The sequence below is a fragment of the Manis javanica genome, chromosome 10, assembly GCF_040802235.1.
Source record: "Manis javanica isolate MJ-LG chromosome 10, MJ_LKY, whole genome shotgun sequence".
NCBI lineage: Eukaryota > Metazoa > Chordata > Mammalia > Pholidota > Manidae > Manis > Manis javanica.
Window position 1 is genome coordinate 55,998,167 of NC_133165.1, and position 21,441 is coordinate 56,019,607.

The 21,441-nt window shown below is 45.4% G+C and overlaps 1 protein-coding gene across 3 annotated transcripts in view; it reads right to left on the reverse strand.

Annotated features, from left to right (window-relative positions):
* Positions 1-3,483: 3,483 nt before the first annotated feature.
* LOC108400899 (BOS complex subunit NOMO1) overlaps positions 3,484-21,441 on the reverse strand; it is a 59,917-nt gene continuing 41,959 nt past the window's right edge. The window contains exons 24-31 of one of the 3 annotated variants that reach the window (XM_017666512.3): positions 21,192-21,319; positions 20,038-20,179; positions 13,512-13,595; positions 12,237-12,347; positions 10,330-10,431; positions 8,741-8,860; positions 4,539-4,687; positions 3,484-4,131 (exon numbers count right to left, since the gene is read on the reverse strand). In XM_017666512.3, the coding sequence (XP_017522001.2) occupies positions 4,577-4,687; positions 8,741-8,860; positions 10,330-10,431; positions 12,237-12,347; positions 13,512-13,595; positions 20,038-20,179; positions 21,192-21,319 (798 nt within the window). In that variant the 3' untranslated portion in view covers positions 3,484-4,131; positions 4,539-4,576. The remainder of the gene's footprint in view (positions 4,132-4,538; positions 4,688-8,740; positions 8,861-10,329; positions 10,432-12,236; positions 12,348-13,511; positions 13,596-20,037; positions 20,180-21,191; positions 21,320-21,441) is intronic. The other 2 variants (XM_017666511.3, XM_036992225.2) reach the window with 2 other exon arrangements.

A 21,441-nucleotide genomic window follows, 5' to 3' on the forward strand; every position in this document is an offset into this window, starting at 1 on the left:
TCACAGAAGTAGAACAAATCAGCAGACCCCAGGAGCCTGCTCTCCCAAACTGCGCTGACAGTTAGCCGTGGCCCTCTCCACTTCCAGCCCACCGCCTGCCCCATCCCTGCCCCTGCCTTAGGCCAAGCCCTGGCTGAGCAAACTGCCTTGAACCTGCTTTACATGTCTGCCAGTTGCTGGCAGCGTGGCCTTTCAGAGCTGATGGCTGAGAGCTGGGGTGGAGCCTTGACAGAGTGAAGAACAAGGTCAACACACAAAGGGAAGCAGAGCCAGGACACTAAGACAGACCCTGGGTCCACCCAGCCACGTACAAAGCCAGACGCTCCTGGATTTCTCCACTACACGATCAGTGGAAGGCCCCATTTTGCTCAAGCTAGGTGGAGCTGGGTTTCTATTACTTGAAACCTAAAGAGCCTTCACAAATACATGTCAAAATGCATCAGTTTGCTGGATCTCACAGTCACTGACCATGTAACAGACATCTTTGGAGTGTGTTCCTATTACCCCAAAATTAAGAGGCCTAATACAATCATATATCACATTCACAGATTCTGTGGGTCAGAAATTTGTAGATCAGCTGGCAGTACTCGTTCAGGGTCTCTGAAGTGGCAGCAGTCAAATGTCAGCTGGGGCTGCAGTCATCCAAAGATTGACCGTGGCCGGTAGGCTGGACTGGTTCAACACGTCTCCACAGGACTGTCTGAGAATCCTCACGTGAGGCAAGCTGGCTGCCCCCAGAGCCAAGGAGGGATGTACAGCGCCTTCTATGACGTAGTGTAGGAAGTCACCCCTCATTACTCTCTTCTACCATACTCCATTGGCCAGAGGGCCAGCCCTGATTCAGAGTGGGAGGGGACCACATAGGGCAATGAGGATCATTGGGGACATCTTCAGGCTGGCTGGTACCTATCCCAGCACCTGCCGTGTGCTAGCAACCAATATGCAGGTGATTAAGACACAGTTCTCACCCCTAGTGAACACACAGCCTCCACAAAACAGACTGCAACCATGCCAACTCTGCCTCGCAAATCCTTCCCAACTCTTCTCTTCTGGTTGCTCCAACTTTTAAGGCAGGGGAACTCTTGCCTATTAAGGAACTGGACTTAAGTGCTTAGTCATGTAGCTCTTTGGTTCCAGAAACATGACAGAAAATGGGAAGGTCTTCCACCATCTGCGTCCCTCCCATGACCCAACCTCCAGTGCTCATATTGCTACATGTCGCTGTGCCTTTACTGATGTTATTACAGCTTAGGCCCACCTCTTCTGCATGTGACATTCATTTTGTAAACCCTTGAATTATCCCCTGACAACCTGGCATGCAGCTGCATCATCTCATATTGTAGAGCAGGGGCAGTAGGGAACAGTGGTTAACAACTCTTGGACCTGGGTTCAAATCCCAGCCCTTCCACGTAGTGGCTGCAAGATCTTAAAGTCTTGGTTTCCCTCTCGGTAACGTGGGACTGGAAGCATATGTGCCTCAGAGGGTCGTGAAGATCCAACAGATCTGCGTGGAAGGCCTCAGCACATGCCTGGCACACAGGAAGTACTCAAGGAAGGCTAGTCTTCCTGCTGGTTCTCTTAATTCAGGACAGCAATCATTCCCTTTGCCTAATTTCATGAATGTTCTTTCCTCACAATTATATGGTCAGACTAAGGCACAGCCCTGCCTCCTCCTCTGCCCTCCTCTTGCGGCCACCTGCCCCTCCCCACCGACATCCACATGTTCTCATGCCCACCTTCAGCCCTTCCCAGCCCCCCACTTCCAACCATCCTCGCTGCTTGGTTGATAAAATTCAAAACAAGAGAACACAGAAAAGATGAAGGCTAGGCCAGCACGTTAGAATGACACTTCCCTGAAGGTCTGTGGGATGTCCTCCCTGAGGTTTTATGGCCATTTTAATGAGCAAAAATATGCAAACCAGTGTTCTTTAGGAACCCACCATTTTAGACACTTTAAACATTTCTCAAGGGAAAAAGAATCAGCCTCAGGTAACTTTTGCCCCAGTCGGAATCCTCTAACAACATTAACACTCCTCATAGGGGATCACAGAAATTCTGTCCTGAGAATGCCAGAAAATGAAGAAAGTTACAGACAACAGACTAAGCCCAACTTCAACTGTACTGAACGACACATCAGCTTTTTCCCAGGAACAGAGCTCTTCAGAAGTCCTGCCAACACCAAAGGTGACCTGTAGCCAGCGATGGGGATAGGCTGCCACTTAATGGCAGCGTCCGGAACTGGATGGAATGTATTGACATTTTGTTGTGTCTTTCACAAGCTCTTAACCTTTACACCACATCAATAAAAAGCCCCATTAACATTTAAAAGGGATGTTTTTGGGTGTCCCTTTGGAATAAGACTTAGAAAACACTCCAAGAAATGCATGATGTATCTCATCTGTCCCAGATCTCCAAGAGTTTACTTCCTTCCACAGTGGAAAAGCAAACCCATGAAATGGCAAACAGCCCAGCCACACGTTGGAAACAGCAATCTTCGGTGACCACCACCAAGAGCCAGGGAGGCCCCAGCTGACCTTCCGCCCTGGTAGTGGCACCCTACAAGCCCCGTGTTTCCCCTCTCCGTTCTGTATCCTTCCAGACTTGGCTGAAACATCACAACCAGGAAACTTTCCGAAGCCCTCAGTGGGAGCAGACCTTTGCTCTGTGCATCCACGGCCACTTGAGCTTCCTCCAAGAAGCCCTCAGCTCACTGCACGACCACTGTCCACCTACTGGCTGGTCTTCCACCCAGTGGTGGGTCACGCAAGCAGGTGCCACGTGCCCATCTCTTCACTCAGTCATGCGTGCATTCATTCTCTCCTCGTAGACGCTCACTGCATGCCAAGCACTGGGGCCACAAGGAACCAAGCAGCCATGGCCCTCATCCTCTTCCAACTGTTCACAGCATTGTCTACTCTACCCATCTTTGTATCCCCAGTGCCTATCATATGTGATAGCCAATAAATGTTTGATGGATGATATGTCCCCTCCTTCAGTATAACTTAGTTAAATGAATTACTTCCTATAAGAATTCAATTAATGCTGTAAATTCCTGTGGATCCCCTATGCAAACAGGCAGTCTTTAAGCCTCGCCCATCCTACATATGCATTTTGTCTGGCCAAAAGTGGGTGGCTTTTAAACAAACTGAATTTGTCACTCACATTCAAAACCTGGAAGATTTCACACAAACACTGTTCTTCTTGCTTCTCTAGAAACACGAATGCACATTCCCGCAGAGCACCACGGAGCTACAGCTGAGAAACTGGCTCCTTTCAACAAGGCGGGCACTCTTCACTTTGCCCCAAGCCCTCCCCATGTTCCTGCCTCTGAGGCCAAAAGACCACAGCCAGGTACCATCTCACCTCTGCTGACGATTTCCTTGCCCAAGCCCTTCACTCAGGATCTACATGCCCCTCTAGACATCTCAATGTGTGACCCCAGCTTTATACCAATGTCACCCAAGAAACACACCTGAGATGAGCTACAACACAAACAAACGGGCAATTTTATTGATTTTTACCTCCTAACGTACCCTCCTAGTAGTAGATGCAGGTTGTGCACTTTGCAACAGGGATCTCAGATGCAGAGGGAAGTTAAGGGAAAAGGTAAATCCAACAGGTACTTCTTCATTAGCAAACCAAGACCCATGTTTATCGGAATTCTTCTTGCAAATGAACGCTGAAGATTAAGACTTTCATCCTCACACTACCAGCACAGCTTAAATACTTCTTTGACAAAAATAATAATAATAAATTATCTTCAACTCAGAAAATAAATTGTGCTCAGCAGAGTGACAGGAGGGTCCATTCACGGCATTGCACCGAGGGGCCAGATTGGGGATGCGGGGTGGGCAGGGACAGGCAGCCGCGCCAACAGGGGCGTGGAACAAAGAGCACATGCAGAAGGAAGTTAGTCGAGCGAGTGCTTCATGCCAAGGGCAGGTGGTAGCGCCTTGGCTGTGGCCTGTCCAGTGAGATTTCAGCTGACCCTCTACCTCCTCACGTCCGCCTCGTCTTCTGTTTCTTGGCTTGTCTCTTTGCATCTTCTGGGCCGCTACTGTCAGAGGCTGTTTGGCCAAGCGCACGGACACCCTGCAGCCTACTTGTCAACTGCAACAGCAGTGGGATGAGCTAGAAAGAGAGAGAGGTGAGATCATGAGGGGGGTGCCAGGGAGGACTTCAGCGCAGATGGACATTAGACCCTCATACATCGCACACCTACCTCATGCACTGTCACCACCCACTACAGGCTAACAGCAGGGTCTCATTCAGGACAAGGCAGGCCCCTGTACTAGAGGGTCAGCAGAGGTGGGCTCTGCTTCTCTGTGGGCAACATGCCTCCAGAAGGACTCCAGGTTTGAGGATTAGGACAGATGTTAGGAGACGTTTATGGCTGAGGAGGAGGCCGAGAGATTTGCCTTGAGGCCTTTACAGTCCCTTCCAAACGTGAAATATTCTGTGACCCTGGACTTTCCTGTGCTGTCACCCCGCTCTCCCTGACACATCCCACCTTCTCACGAGGACTCTGGATCTCCTACCTTATCATGGTTGTAGCCGGCCAAGAGGACAAGCAGCGTCAGAGGCAGGGCAATGTAAGATCCTTGCGCGATGTCTTGCTCAGGCAGTTTCCTCTACAAACACCAAGGGCACTGTGGCTCCTTAACAAGATCTCCCATTTACCCATCACCTGGAACACAGCCATGACCCACCCAGCCTTCTGAATCAGCCACCCAAGGACGCCTGCATATCTCATGGGACCCAAACTCTCGCTGTCCAAAGTAAGGAACGGAAGTGACTTGGACAGATTGTCAGATGAATCCTCTGCTGTCCAAACTCCTTACTTGATCTCTGAAACTCTGGAACAAATAGATTCCAAAGACAAGGTATCCTTCACGCTCCAAACTTTCACTAAATTAAGGAAGTCAGGAGCTGTGGTAGAAGGGGACTCCTGAGGTTGGAAAGAAAATGGGTCTCCTTTTGTTGAGTCCCAGCTACCCACAGTGAGGAGACAAGCAGGCTGCTACTTGAAGCCCAGCGGTCATCCACCCTTTCGTCCAACAGAACCCACGCCTGTCATCTGGGCCAATCAGAATATAGCCATTCTGATTCCCTTGCAGCTGGGTGTGGCCATGGAACTGAATTCTGGCCAATGCCACATGAACAGAAGTGTTAGGTGAAACACCCAGTCTGTAATCTAAAAGAGAAATGGTCTGCCTTCCCTTCTTGACGGTTGGACAGCATCCATCCAAGGGTGCCATTTCAGAGAAGGCTGCCGTGCTAGAAGGTGGTGGAGCCTAGGTCCCTAATACCTGGGACTTCCATATGATCCTGGACTGCTTGCTCCTCACTGCTGATGCAAGACAGAGGCTCCCATCCTGCTAAATCCCCTAAAATTCTGCGTCTCTAATAGCCAAGGAACCTATATCCTAGCTTGCTCCAACCCCATAAAGGAAACAAATAAATGGGAACTTTTAGGTAATGATAAAACAGGTTAATGATCCAAAGCGCTGGTTCTCAAAGAATGTCCAGGGATCTCCCTTACAGGAGATGTGCAAGGTCAAAACTGTTTTCATAATAATGCTAAGATACTGTGCCTCATTCTCTCATGAGTGCACAGTGGACTTTTCCACAGGCTACATGATGACATCATCACTCTGACAGCTAAGGAAATGTGTGGTTTATGGGTTCTTGTGTTTTTTACACATTGTGTTTCTCAGTTTTAATTTCTAATATAGTAAATACAGATAGATACAACCGTATAAACTAAAGCTCTTGAGCTCCCTGACGATTTTTAAGAGTGTACTGGGGTCCTGAGACCAAAACATCTGAGTACATCTGGCTGGAGATGATGATAGGCCATTTCATCCAAGACAGTGGGGACTGAATGGGATGGTTCTTTCATAAATGGAAGAGTAAGGGTGGGGACAGATCTCCACCTCCAACTGCCTCCTCTGGCGTTCTTTAACATGTCTTAGGTACCAACCCATTTTCCATCAAAGTAAGTACTTAATTAAAGGTCTCGTTTAGTGGGAAGCGGCACAGTGAGGATGAGAATAAGCTCTGAGGACAGCTGGTCCAGAATCAAGTCCCAGGTCTTACCATGTGATCTCAGGCAATCCTCTAAGACTGTTTATTCCACCATTAAATGACGATGACATGACCAGCACTGCTGCAGGGAACTGTTGTCAAAATTCAGAGATGAGCCCAGAGAAGTGCTTAGCAGTGTGTGAAACACTGAGTGAAAACCAACAACGTGATCCTTGGTCTGCACATTCAACAAGGGAATGAGGCAAAGGGCTACAGAGACCCCATAAACATACAATCTGAGCTGCTCATCCTCAGGCTGTGAGGTGGCAGAAACCACGGGATCTGGGACAAGCCGCCTCACCCCGAGCTCTGGCTCTGCTGACTAACCCGGGGAGGATCTCTCTCTGAGCTTCGGGAACAGCACCGCCCCTCGAAGGTCTGTGGGGGCATGAGCAGCTCAGGGCCCCCCAGAGTGGCATGTGGCCCCCCGCTCCCATGCGCACTTCCCGGCAGATGTCATTCTTCAGATTCTCAGAGGTGACACACACATCACTTTCAGCAGCTATGAGACTTGGCTGCTCAACTACCACCGAGCAGCATCTCTGTGTTCCTGCCACCGGTTGCTCAAGTGTCTCCCTGGATCCAGACGAATCTCCTGGCAGGGGGCTCTTCATAGAAGCTCCTCTCCCTCTCCCTGGAGTCGCTCTGCGCCCCCCATATGCCCACCTCCTTTGCACTTTCTAACCAGCTCTCTGCTATGGGGAACAGGGTAAGTGCTTCCTCCCAGGATCATTGGAGAAACTCTCCACTTTGGCTAAGATCCTATTCACAGAGTCACTGAACACAAGCTACTCCTCAGAGAAGCCCAGAATGAGCTGGCGACCTTGGGCTGCTCGGTCTCCCCTCAGGGTCTCATCTCTAAATTACAGGTAGTAATTCCTACCTACCTCCCACAAACAATGGCATTTGAAAAGCACAAAATGGTAATTGGATTGCACTTGGGGAAAGACAAATTTGGGACCATTCTTCACACCTTACACCAGGAAAAATTCCATATGGATAGAGATTTAAATGTAAAAGATACAGCCATATAAGGACCAGAAGAACATAATAAATTCCTCTAAAAACTGGGAAGTGGGTAAAACCTTCCTGACTATGACTCAAAATTCAGAAGCAATAAAGAAAAACAACACATTTAACATAAAAACAAATGTTGGCATAAGCAAAGTGAAAAGATAAATCATAATTGGGAGAAAAATGTTTACAAGATATATTACAAAAGGGCTTCTAAAACTGACGACACAGCCAACAAATCCTATAGAAAAATGAGTTCTAGAAGTAAATGGCTCCCAGAATAGGGAACATGATTGGCTTGTAACCACAGAAAGATAAAAGAGAAATGCAAAAGATGACACTGAGGTACCACTTCTCATCTACCAGACTGCAGCTATTCTTTAAGTTGACAACAGGCTCGGTTAGGGGAAAGGGGACTCTCATACCCTGCCGGTGGGAATGAGCCTTGTACAACCCATATGGAAGGGAAGTGACACCACCAAGAGAAATTCCAGCTGCATCTGTCCTGTGATCCAGCAGCTCTACTTCTAGGACTCAATTCCAAAGAAAGACTGACAAACGTTAAAAAACATGCATGCAGAAGGCTGGTCACTGAAGGATGCTAACAGCAGAAAACTAGCAACAACCCAAACATCCATCAACAAGAGACTAACTGAATAGGCTGTGGTGTAGCCACACGGAGGAGTACTACGCAGCTATAAAGAAAGAGTAAGAAATAGTAAACACATGGCTCTGTGTACAATTGTCTTTTTAAAAAATAAAATGAAATGTTTACTCTTGGCACCAAAATGGCCTAGGAACAAGGATGGGTGCAATAGCTATAAGGCCAGATTTTTTCCTGTAATAAAGATGTCTGGGCTCCACTTTCTCTACCAGCCAAGTCCACAATCAGGAGGTCTGAGGTAGGACCCTGGGGCCCATTTTTGTTGTTGCTGATGTGGGTGCTCCTCGTGATTCCACCCCACATTGAGCTTTGGGAACCACTGATCCAAATAATCACCTCATGACTGTGAGAGGTATGTGTGCGTCATTTGTTCTGTTGTTTTTTATAGTCTGTTACAGGATCTGATAAGGCCCACATATTGCGACTGCTAATAAAGTAAGCTTTTTTAAATCTAGATACCTCACCCATTTGCTTTTGTTTTGTTTTTCTCTCATAATTTATTTGTCAAATAAATCAGGTTCCAGGTTATTGTCCTGCAGTTCCCCACAGCCCACGCTGTGCTGACCACATCCCTGCGATGTCCTTTGCCTGCTCCTGTGTGCTCTGCATTTCCTGTGAACTGGCACCTGGTTCTATAAGTTTGGGGGCCGGGCAGGTGACATGTGCCTCCTGCCAGAGGACACAATACCCCCAATCACAACACCTCCTCCCTAAAAGTCACACCTGAGCTACTGACCTAAACAATTCACCCCTCGTTGCCAGTTTCCTCCTCAAAGGGATCTGAAAGCATCAGCACTCAGAGAGTAGAAAGCATCTGAGGAACTCAGAATTCAAAATCAGAAACCACAGGGGCCCCAACAGGAAGACTATTTAAGCAACTGCCCTCCTTCCACCCAGTATCTGGAGTGCAGGTCATGTGGTTTTCCTTCTCTCCCCATCCCTGTTGGCTTTTTTAAAACTCCCCCCTCTCCTTACCGTGGGGTTGAAAATCAAGGTGATATGTTTATGGTAGCCCACTGCTGTGAAGGAGACTTGGGGCAAGACATAGTCATACTGGGATCTGGGCAGCGTGGAGTCCAGAAGCACAATGTAATTCTGTGCATAAGGAAGAAGTTATTTCACAAAGGACAGCTGGGACAAAGCAAATGAAAACCAAACCTAACATATGACTGTGATGTAATAAAGGGTTTCATGTTTGCAGAGAAATCCTGTTTACACATCCAGACCAGGTCATTAACTGCAGAGTAGTGACCTTGGGTGACAGCCATATGTCCCCAACACCTCTGAGCCTGTGGCCCTTTTTCAGGAGCATATTCAATGACAATTATGGTCCTTTAAGTATCTGACTTTATAAAACACAGAAAGTTACTCTGAGCCAATCCTGATGAGGGAGGGACATGATCAAACTGAGAGAGACTGTTTTCAATCCAAAATGAGGTGGACTTTTAAGGGATGCTACTTAAGTGGCTCATGAGCAGGTGAGTTCTAAGAACAAATTGTGGCTCTGGAATGGTACCAGTGACAGTCACAGCCCCTGTGTGCTGTGCTGAGCACCTGCTGTATGCCAGCCACTGTGGGCATGCACCTCATTAGGCCAATACCAGCTCTGCTCTCAACCACTGGCAAAATCGGGATTATCATGAATTCACAGATGGGGAGAGTGAGGCCTGAAGCAGTTAAGAGTGACTGGCCCAGGGTCACTCAGCTACTAAGGTACTGAGCAGGCTGGAAACCCAAGGAGCGTCTGCCCCTAAAGCCCAAGCTGTTTCCACAGTGCTGCATGGTCTCTGGCTCTTTCTAAGGGCATCTGGAGAAACAAAGAGGAACCCCAAATACCACCACAACCCATTTCGTTATTTTACAGCCATTTCATGGGAAAGACCATAGTAAGTCATCCCCATGGCAGGTGGTAGGAAGCCAGGAGAGGGAAGGTCACACCCAGGTTCACTAATGAAAACCACAGGCTAAGCTCACCAGAAAAGAACCAAATTCTTGGCGAAGTTTGCTCCATCCAATTAGAATGGATAATAAATATTCTATAATCAGCAAATGATGTCCAACACTGAGGCTTTGGTGAAATAAGTTTTGGTATTTCCTATATTGTGGGCCACAGTGCCGCCATTAAAAACCATGTTTCAGAAGATTTAACGATAAGAAAAAGATTTGTGATATACTCTTCACTGAAAAACACAGATGATAAAATGATGTAAAAATAGCCCCAGCTTTGAATTATTAAAATATATATGAATATTTATCTTTATACACAGAGAAAAAGACCAAAAGGATCCCTATCAACACGTTAACTGTGGCTATTCCTGGATGATGGGATTATGTCTGATATTTTCCCCAAAAATCTCCTACCATGAATGTGTGTTATTTTTCTAAACAGAAAAGACAGCTAAGAAACACTAATCCCCACAGAGCCCATCCTCCCCTGATTCACAGAACATGGGACCAACTGCTGCAAAGCAATGGCAGGCAGACAATGAGAGAACTGCTTCCCTAGGCTGAAAGGTAGAGTTAGTAAAACACAGGCACGAGCCGGAAAGCAGTGCGGACGTTACCTGGTCATCTCTGAGCAGGGGCGGGAAGTGGAAGAAAAGGGACTGGCCGAGGGAAACCGTCTGGATTGGGTTGTCTAGGTTTTCGCTTTTGTACAGTTTCACCTGGAGAGCAGGAACAAAGCGAAACGTGGTTTTGAAACTGAGACAAGACAAGTATTTCCTTTCAGACCCCCTCAGGGTGGCTTCTCTCTTGGGGGAAAGGATCTTTGGAAACATGGGTATTTGAAAGAGAAACAATCCTCCCAACCAAAACATAATGCACACCTAGGTCGCTGAAACTCCAGTTACATGACATGCACAGAAGTGAAAGATTTTAAAACAGTTTCTGATGACCTACGTTAATGCTCAGAAGAGTAGTAATATAGTTAGTATAATGATAATATTAATAAGAACAGCTTCCAACATAGTTCTAATATGCCAGGCACATACAGGCACTTTATATACACTGTCACCAAACCCGCTACTCAACAGGCTTTATTATTATCCCTCCAGAGACTCAGAGAGCCCGAGTCCCTGAAAGTCTGGCCATTTATTCATGGTGGAGCCCGGGACCCAATCCACGTCACTGAGGGTCCCACCCACCTGGAGCCGTCTCTCTGTTTGCTAGAACCTGAACTCCACAGGTATTTGTTACACTTGAAACACAGTCCCATTTTTGCATTAAGTTGTCCAGGCTGCTTCCAGAAGCAATTAGTACTTTGCTTCTGGCCTTTCTTTCTCCCTGGCCTGGGTTCACCACCTGCTCTCACATGCCATGGGGCTCAGACAAGGAGGTACAGTCCTGGCCGATGTTGAAGGTGTGGACTCCATAGAATGTCAAAGCCCTCCTCAGGCCTGCGATGACATTTCTATTTAACGTGAAAGAAGAACTTTCCTAAAACAAGTCACAGGCTGGAGGTCTATGGGTAGCATCCAAGATCACGTATGTGTCCATTTGCCCCGTACTGTATTCTAAACAAATTTGAATTCATTGCCTAAATTTAAAAACGAGGTGATTTCAAGTAACTCTAACTTCCAGCTTCTCTGGAAAATTGGGAAGAAGTTGAGGCCAACCCTGGGCCAAAATTCCCAAACGGACACCAAGAGATGGAGGCAAGAAGTGCACTTTCCCCTTCCTGCTGGATGGGGCACGGATTCTCCAATTTGCCCCTATTCCATCAGGCCTCTTTGCTCTCTGGCATTACCTGCCTGGCCCCGGGTGACATGCTTGCCACCTGGGCTGAAGGGCAGAACACAGAGGTCAACGAACACCTCAGGGCACATTCTCATCCAAGTCAAAGACTTCATGGTACACGCAATTCCAGTGCCTCAGGTGGCAGTTCACGAACGTCTTCTGAGGGACTGAAGGGCACTGCATAAACATTTCTTCATGGGGATTTTGTGAGAGTTTGAAGAGCCTTTCAGAGGTCACTAAGTCCAACTGCCCAGTTTTACAGAGGAGGAAACCAAGGTCCCTGGAAATGAAGCGACTTACCAAGGCACCAAGGTGAGTAAGTGCCAGGGACAGGGGACAGGCCAGACTGCCAGACTCCTACCCACTGCCCACCACCTCCCCCACCCCCAGACATAATGTGAAAAGCTGTGAAGCAGCCTGCCTTAAAACTGTCTTTCTGTCGTAGATGCTGGGTCATACTGATCATTCATTAGGCTTCTGGTACAATGCCTCCAAAGAGACAGACAGCTAGCAAAACAGTTACCTGAAGGTAGAAGGCGTTTTTCTCTGGTGATAAGCAGTCATTCTCCTGGATACATGCTGGGACTATAGTTTCTTAAATCTCAACCTCAACGCTCCACATTTCCACTGTTAATCCATTAAAACGAGCACCAGACAGGCCTGGAGAGCCTCCTCTCACTCGTCCAAAAGCCAAAAGGAACACAATACCTTAACCTTAAAAAGCTGGCCTTACCCATAATGTAGGAAGATACTCGGAGGAGGTGATCACGTTTCCACTTAAATCAAATTGATTAATCTGCCGGAAAACTATGATGTTTACGTCATCGATGTCATTATTCCCGACCTAGGAAGAGAAGAGGAATGCTGGTATTAAAAGAGAACTTCTACTATGCCAGCTCCATGACATCCTAGGAGCTATTTATGGCAAACTTCACTTCTTACACTAAGGATGCAGTTTGCCAGTAAAGTGGTCTAAGCACAAGGTCACAAACTGACAGAGTACGTGGGCTACACCTGGTCCAGACACCTTTTGTTTGAAAAGCACAGTATTTTTTCCCCTTAAGTTTTAATTACTTGCCAACATTTTAAAAAGAAATTTCATATACAAAAGAGCCAGATCTTCCAGCCTCCTCTGAACAAAGGGCAACCAAATGCTCTTTCATGGCAGCAAACAGCATCGCCAAGCCCCAGCTGCCCTCTCTGGGCGGGCATGTGCTCGCCTGTTTGTCACTTTTCTTATCAACCAGGCCATAGTCCACATCACTGCCTGTGATCCTGGCCTAAGTCACCGCGGCAGGGAAATATAAAAGTGTAAGATGCAGCCATCACAGCCACTTAAAATGCCAGATGCCATAAAGACATCAATAAAATCCACTTCCCAGGCCCAGTGGTCCTAAGTGGCTCACCCCACCCCCAGCCCCTCGCAATCTTCAGGCCTAATGTCACCCAACAAGGCCACCAAGGGCATTGTCCTATCCAAGCCCTCTCTAGTCTAGCAAATGTTTTTCCATGGAAGAAAAGCTGCACTTGAAATGACTCCTGGGCTACTTCTGAGATCTGGAGAGCTGCTTCTTTAGGGATCAATTAGCTAAGTCATGATATGGAATATCAAAAGACTCTGCCCACCAAATGGGAAAAACAAGGTGATCTGAATATGAGAAAACTGCGTGGCCCTCCCACCAATTAAGTCCATGTTCTCTTTATTATCCTCCCTTGATATGAAATGCTACTTATACCTTAAGATCCTTAACTTGCAGAATAATGATCAGGGGAAGTGGGGTGACAACAGTTCAAATTTCTTCGCTGGATGCATGACAGCAACGCTGCTCATTAAAAACCCCACATAAGATGCTGCTTGTGAAGATGACACTACCCTAAGAGGACGCTTAATTAGGATTTAAAGCTCCCCCCGCAACAGATGAAAGGCAGGCAGCCTGAGGAGCACTAGAGGATTTTTGATCAGGGAAGCAATCATACTGCGATGGCGCTGAAGAATGTCGTGCCTTACCGCAATTACCCGGTGGTGGGGGAGGGCCCGCTCAATGTGATCGTTGCCTTCCGCCTTGAGCTGAACGTGGTACACACATCCTGGCTGCAAATAAACCCAGGAAACACATCTTAAAAAGGGGCTAGTCACGTGAGCCTGCTGCAAGCCTGCTCTGACTGCAGGCCTTCTCCATGACGCCCTCTGTCACCCCCCCAGTACCCAGCCTGGCACCCGGTAACCTTAAGAGTTCCTTTAAAAAGCACCCTTAGGGCACATTTATCTGAAGCTCTGCAATTCTTGCAATCCCCATTCGGTTTCTCTTACCCAAGGAAAATTAAGTTTGGTTTCTTATTTCAAAATTGCAAGCATAATATGCATATTCCAATAAAATTATTATTTTCTCGCTATCCACTCCCCCACCCCCACATCTGTATGTATGCAGTGAATGATACCTGGAAAGACACTCCCAAGTGCTGCCAATGGATATTATTTCTGGGATGTGGAATTTGAGATTTGTTTCTGTTTTAAAAATTATTTTTCATCTATTTCCTATACTATTTACAGGCATATATCACATTTGCCAAATAAGTCATTATTCTAAAAAAAACCTTATAAAGCAAACAATTTCTGATCACCAATGGCACACCTGACCCCATGACGCATTAGGATCAAAAGCATCCAGCTGGGTTCAAAGGCATCTCTTAGAGGGCATGTGTCTTAGAGGGCACAACTCATTTACTTTTACACTAGCATGGGTAATATAGTTATGGTCTCCTAAAATAATGTGCACTTTGATCATCTCCATATGCAGGAAGAGCACCATCAGAAATGTCACACACTACACTTTAGCAAGGGGCACTCCAGGTGGTAGCTTCGGTGATTTCTGCTCCTTTCAAAATTCTGTCATTTTCAGTATGATGCTTCAACTATTTTATAATGAGCACATGGTACCTTTACAAAGACAATAAAGCTATTATTTTAAAATATGAGAACAATCAAATTTATGACCACCAATAGACATATTAATTCACTTAATAGCCCAGTTAGGACCTCCTGCATGGGGTTTGGTTCAAAATAGCTTCAAATTTGATTTAAATTTACACCTCAGAGAGGAAGAGATGTGAGCAGCTGCTTGTGAAGTGGGAGTATCGCTGAAGATGTGCAGACCGAGCACTGCCCTCTCACTCCCATGCCCAGACCAAGCAGGAGCCTATGGGGCGGCTGCTCTGATTCGAGTGGCCCCACTTCTTGCTCATGGTTGACTGATTCCAGGACTCACCTGCATCCTTTGGCAGCAGTGTCTAGTGGGACAGTGTCTCTTGGGTGACAAGAGACACTTGTCAGGACAAGCACACTGACAAAAGGTCAAATGAATAAATGAAACCTAACTGGGGTCAAAATGCTTAAGAAATCTTCCACAAGGGCTCTCCAACCTGGTGACAGACAAACTCAAATCCAAAACCCTTGGTGAGAACTAGCTAAGGATATTTATTCCTCCAGAACCTGCGGCCTGACAAGTGGAAGGTGTGCACTGCCACAAGGGGGCGACTCTAAAGATACTAACTTGCTGATGAGTTAACACCTGTTAGGTGGAGGAGGGAATCAGGGAGCATCAGTTAGAGTGGAAATCTACTGAGGCAGAGAAGGAAACTGTATTTGATTCGATGAAATAAAATGTGTGAAGTCAATGCATTTAGAAAAATATGTCCAGGCCAGCAAGACACTGGGGGCAACCAAGGTGACACAGAATTTGCGTTCATGAAACCCCAAGGAGGTAAGCCCAGAACAGAGTTCCCCGGGGACGGGGGAGGCTCCCCGAGACTGAACTCCCCAGGATCCTCCTCTTCTTATGCTGCTGCCTTAGAATGAGAAAACTACAGACTAAACCTGAGCGCCTGGTTCTAGGGAGGACCGCCATGGGAAGGGTTGTGTTTGTTTCTGCTTCCCCACCATTCACTGAGTCAGTGTGCCGTGCACCACTCTGTGTGTTACATGCATGGACTCAATACTCAGCCATCCTATGAGGGAGATGTTATTCTGGTACTCATTTTACAGACAACGGAACAGATATAGAATGGATGAGAAACTTGCATGAACTTAAACAGCTAAGAAATGACAGTGGCAGGATTCGAACTGAGGCAGACTGGAGCAGAAGGATGCTTGTGCAGCAAAGAAAGGACATCACAGAGCTGGGCTTGCACTGAATGATCGTGTGAGGCCGAGCACAGGGCTAGGACCTGACCCCTCTCCCTGGGCCCTGGCTGCAGCCAGCATGAGAGGGGGACGTTGGCACTGATGCATTGCCTGTCTGCTCTCTGTGGCACCACGGCCACAAGGGAGGAAAGCTGGCCTGAGAATGGCAGAGAGCACGTGCCTGCGGCCAGGCCTTCCCGCAGGACAGAGGACAGCTGGAAAGGGGCGCCATAGTAAGGCTTGTCCAGACTCCTGCTGATGGCAAGATAACCATCATCTTGATGAACCTGATGAGAACATGACAATGGTGGGGAGTTGTTGGGAGAGTATGGGGAGCCCACCCAGTCAGCATGCATCCAGCTGCACCACCAGAATGTATGTATTGCAGTTCCCAGCACGACCAGGGAAGACACCCCCGGTCCATCCTCCTCCTCCTTTAGCTTGAATCCTCCTTGCTCACCAAGCAATCTTTCAACCTGACCTCCTTGGTTCCTTAGTATCTGAGAATGGGATGCCCTGGCCACTGGCCAAGAGTATTCTTGTCTTTGGGAAAGAACAGAATTGCCCCAACATATCTAAATAAACTAGCAAACTGATTTGCATCTCAGCTCACATGATTTGGGCAAATATTAGTCTGTTGTCAATATATGTATGACTATCACTAGTGTCAACTAAGAATATCCAGTCTGTAACTCTGAAAGACTGGGGACCAAAACCAGGATCCAAGTGGTCCAGTCCAGTGGGTGCTGTTCAACCCATACTCTCAGTAATTTCTACAGTATACAGTTAGTGTCTGCTGAATGAGCGAATGAATGAATGGACAAATAAAAATTGAGGGAAAAAGTACAATAGATCCTAAACCAAATATTCCAATTTGGCCAAAAGGACAAATAATTTATTTGGCCCACACAAAGAAATTGGGAGTTTTTCTTTAAATTAATTGTTAACAACTAAGCCCAGGAGTTTTTCACATAGAAATTTCAATTTCTGACTTCTCTTTTAAAAATTCAAACGATCTGATGACTCTGAGTTTGTCTTCCCACCTGGCTATAATGAGCTGGAGCTGAGTGACAGCTGGCCCCATTACATGAGCCATGCCCTCTCCCATTTACCACAGTCCTCACCACTCTCTACTGTCTACGCAGCATCCGTCAGCCATTCACACTTCTCTTTTGGCCCCACAGGCATTTGGTTTGAGAGCCCTGGCCTAAGCCATAACCACCCAACACTAGGCACAAGTTGTACAAAAGTCTCCAAGCTTTATTTTGCCATAAAACTCCAACCCAATATGTGAGATAAGAAGTAGTTCTATCACTTCCTAGAAAAATATAACCTTCCAAGACTGATCAAGGAAGAAACAGAAAATCTAAACAGACCAATGACCAGCAACAAAATTGAATCAGTAATCAAAAAACTACCCAAGAACAAAACCCCTGGGGCAGATGGATTCACTGCTGAATTTTATCAGACATATAGAGAAGACATAATACCCATTCTCCTTAAAGTTTTCCAAAAAATAAAAGAGAAGGGAGTACTTCCAAACTCATTCTATGAAGCCAGCATCACTCTAATACCAAAACCAGGCAAAGACACCACAAAAGAAAGGAAATTACAGACCAATATCCCTGATGAACGTAGATGCAAAAATACTCAACAAAATATTAGCAAACCAAATTCAAAAATACATCAAGAGGATCATACACCATGACCAAGTGGGATTCATCCCAGGGATGCAAGGATGGTACAACATTCAAACATCCATCAACATCATCCACCACATCAACAAAAAGAAAGACAAAAACCATATGATCATCTCCATAGGTGCTGAAAAAGCATTCGACAAAATTCAACATCCATTCATGATAAAAACTCTCAACAAAATGGGTATAGAAGGCAAGTACCTCAACATAATAAAGACATTATATGACAAACCCACAGCCAACATCATACTGAACAGCAGGAAGCTGAAAGCATTTCCTCTAAGATTGGGAGCAAGACAGGGATGCCCACTCTCCCTAATGCTATTCAACATAGAACTGGAGGTCCTAGCCACAGCAATTAGACAAAACAAAGAAATACAAGGAATCCAGATTGGTAAAGAAGAAGTCAAACTGTCACTATTTGCAGATGACATGATATTATACATAAAAAACCCTAAAGACTCCACTCCAAAACTATTAGAACTAATATCTGAATTCAGCAAAGTTGCAGGATACAAAATTAATACACAGAAATCGGTTGCTTTCTTATACACTAATGATGAACTAGCAGAAAGAGAAATCAGGAAAACAATTCCATTCACAATTGCATCAAAAAGAATAAAATACCTAGGAATAAACCTAACCAAGGAAGTGAAAGACCTATACCCTGAGAACTACAAGACACTCTTAATAGAAATTAAAGAGGACACTAACAAATGGAAACTCATCCCATGCTCTTGGCTAGGAAGAATTAATATTGTCAAAATGGCTATCCTGCCTAAAACAATCAACAGATTCAATGCAATCACTATCAAAATACCAATAGCAATCTTCAATGAACTGGAGCAAATAGTTTTAAAATTCATATGGAAACACAAAAGACCCCAAATAGCCAAAGCAATCCTGAGAAGGAAGAATAAAGCAGGGGGGAACTCACTTCCCAACTTTAAGCACTATTACAAAGCCACAGTAATCAAGACAATTTGGTACTGACACAAGAACAAACCCACAGACCAGTGGAACAGAACAGAGAGTACAGATACTAACCCAAACATATATGGTCAATTAAAATATGATAAAGGAGCCATGGACATACAACGGGGAAATGACAGCCTCTTCAACAGCTGGTCTTCGCAAAACTGGACAGCTACATGTAAGAGAATGAAACTGGACCACTGTCTAACCCCATACACAAAAGTAAATTCGAAATGGATCAAAGACCTGAATGTAAGTTATGAAACCATAAAACTCTTATAAAAAAACATAGGCAAAAATCTCTTGAATATAAACATGAGTGACTTCTTCATGAACATATCTCTCCGGGCAAAGGAAACAAAAGCAAAATGAACAAGTGGGACTACATCAAACTGAAAAGATTCTGTACAGCAAAGGACACCACCAATACAACAAAAAGGTATCCTACAGTATGGGAGAATATATTCATAAATGACAGATCCAATAAAGGGTTGACATCCAAAATATAGAAAGAGCTCACGCACTTCAACAAACAAAAAGCAAACAATCCAATTAAAAAATGGGCAGAGGAGCTGAACAGACACTTCTCCAAAGAAGAAATTCAGATGGCCAACAGACACATGAAAAGATGCTCCACATCACTAGTCATCAGAGAAATACAAATTAAAACCACAGTGAGAAATTAAAACCACACCTCACACCAGTAAGGATCGCCACCATCCAAAAGACAAACAACAACAAATGTTGGCGAGGATGTGGAGAAAGGGGAATGCTCCTACACTGCTGGTGGGAATGTAAACTAGTTCAACCATTGTGGAAAGCAGTACGGAGGTTCCTCAAAAAAATACCGTTTCACCCAGGAATTCCACTCCTAGGAATTTATCCTAAGAATGCAGTAGTCCAGTTTGAAAAAGACAAATGCACCCCTATGTTTATAGCAGCACTATTCACAATAGCCAAGAAATGGAAGCAACCTAAGTGTCCATCAGTAGATGAATGGATAAAGAAGATGTGGTACATATACACAATGGAATATTATTTAACCATAAGAACAAAACAAATCCTACCATTTGCAACAACATGGATGGAGCTAGAGTGTATTATGCTCAGTGAAATAAGCCAGGCAGAGAAAGACAGGTATCAAATGATTTCACTCATCTGTGGAGTATAAGAACAAAGGAAAAACTGAAGGAGCAAAACACCAGAAGACTCACAGAACCCAAGAATGGACTAACAGTTACCAAAGGGAAAAGGACTGGGGAGGACAAGTGGGAAGGGAGGGATAAGGGGTGTTGGGGGGAGAAAGGGGGCATTATGATTAGCATGTATAATGTGGTGGGGGGGCACGGGGAGGGCTATACAACACAGAGAAGACAAGTAGTGATTCTACAACATCTTACTACACTGATGGGCAATGACTGCAATGGGGAATGTGGGAGGGACTTGGTGATGGGGGGAGTTTAGTAAACATAATGTTCCTCATGTAATTGTAGCGTAATGATAGCAAAAAAAAAAAAAAATAGTTGTATCAGTTGAGATAGGGATTAGAAGGGTTCCAGAGCCCCACTCCCCCATTCATCTCCTGTGCCCAGCCTGTTCCTAGTAGTCTTGGGGGACCACAAGACACCTCTGAACACAGTATTAAAACATCCACAAATGAAACATGTTTGGAGTCTCACCAGCAATCCGCGTAATCTGAACTTTCCCTCTTCATCTGTCACAGTGTCCTCTCCGTAAATGCTACAGTCATTCTGTCCCACTGCTTCCACAGCAACACCCTGTTCTGGCTCTCCATTCAAGGAAGAAACTGTACCATAGCAACTAGAGTGACAAGAGGAGTGGAACATGATGTTCTCTGATTTTCTGAAGCACACAAAGGATTTCAGGGAAAGCGTCCTGCATTTACTAACAATTTACAGCGCAAAATAGCTCAGTGGACAATTGTGCCCCCATGACCCAGGCAATTCAGTTCCAGCTGTGTGTCACTTCCAAATCCAGCCTGCCTGCCAGAAGGCTCAAGACAGTCAGAACTGTCATCAATTTCTCACCTCTGACATTTTAAGAGACTCTCCAGAAAAATTGTAATTTAAAAAGGCTAAGCTTTATTTTATTTGGTTTTATTTTATTTTTGTTATGCTTTATTTTAAATAATGACACATTCAATAAAGTGAGAATAAATCATTTTTTCTTTCACTCCATATATTCAGTTGAAAATGGTCTTTCTAAAATGGTTTTTCTAAACCTGTGCCTTCTGATTAATCAATTTTCAACTCAAGTGTATACGATTTTTCATGTGTATACAAATACATATCTGTGTATGTAAATATATACAACTATTATAATATTCACATACCTAATACACAGCATATCATATATAATATATATAGCTTATATAGCTACATATATTAATATTTGCATAAACCATCTGTGAGAGAATTCACAAACACTGGGAAAATCAGGTGCCTGGGAAACGAGGACAGGAGGAAACTTGACATTGTATACTCTTTTTAACATGTGAAGCTTTCCTCAACTGAACACATATCTTCCTTTTTAAAAATTTAATTCAAGTTTCAAGCTTTTTAAAAATAAAATTTTTAAGCAACTCAACATGCTGTCTCAGGCCAGTTTTGAAATAGAAACTCTGTGACTGCATCACTAATTTGAGACATTAAGACAGCAGCAGTCAAGCATTTCTGGAGTTCGTACATCATCTTCTTTGCTTCCCAAATAAAACCCAAATAAAAGGCTAGCCTAGGATGGGTTTGTAGGTAACAGAAGCCTGTGTGTGATCCCCAGCCCAGGCCTGAGCAGGGGAGCGGGCGGGGCTGCGCACCTGTAAGCTGTCCGGTACCCAGTGACAGTGATCTTTAAGTTCTGCCCCTCCTGCACCTCGATCATCTGTGAGGATGGCTCAAACCGGAATTCCTTCATCATGGGCTTGAAGTAATACTGACCGGGGCTCTGCGGAGACAGACACATCCGAGCTGCTGCCATGCCTACATAAGACCTAAAGAGGGCACTTTTGGTCACGATGGACCAGTTACACCACAGGAGCTCTGGGGCTTCCTAGACAGGCAGAGATG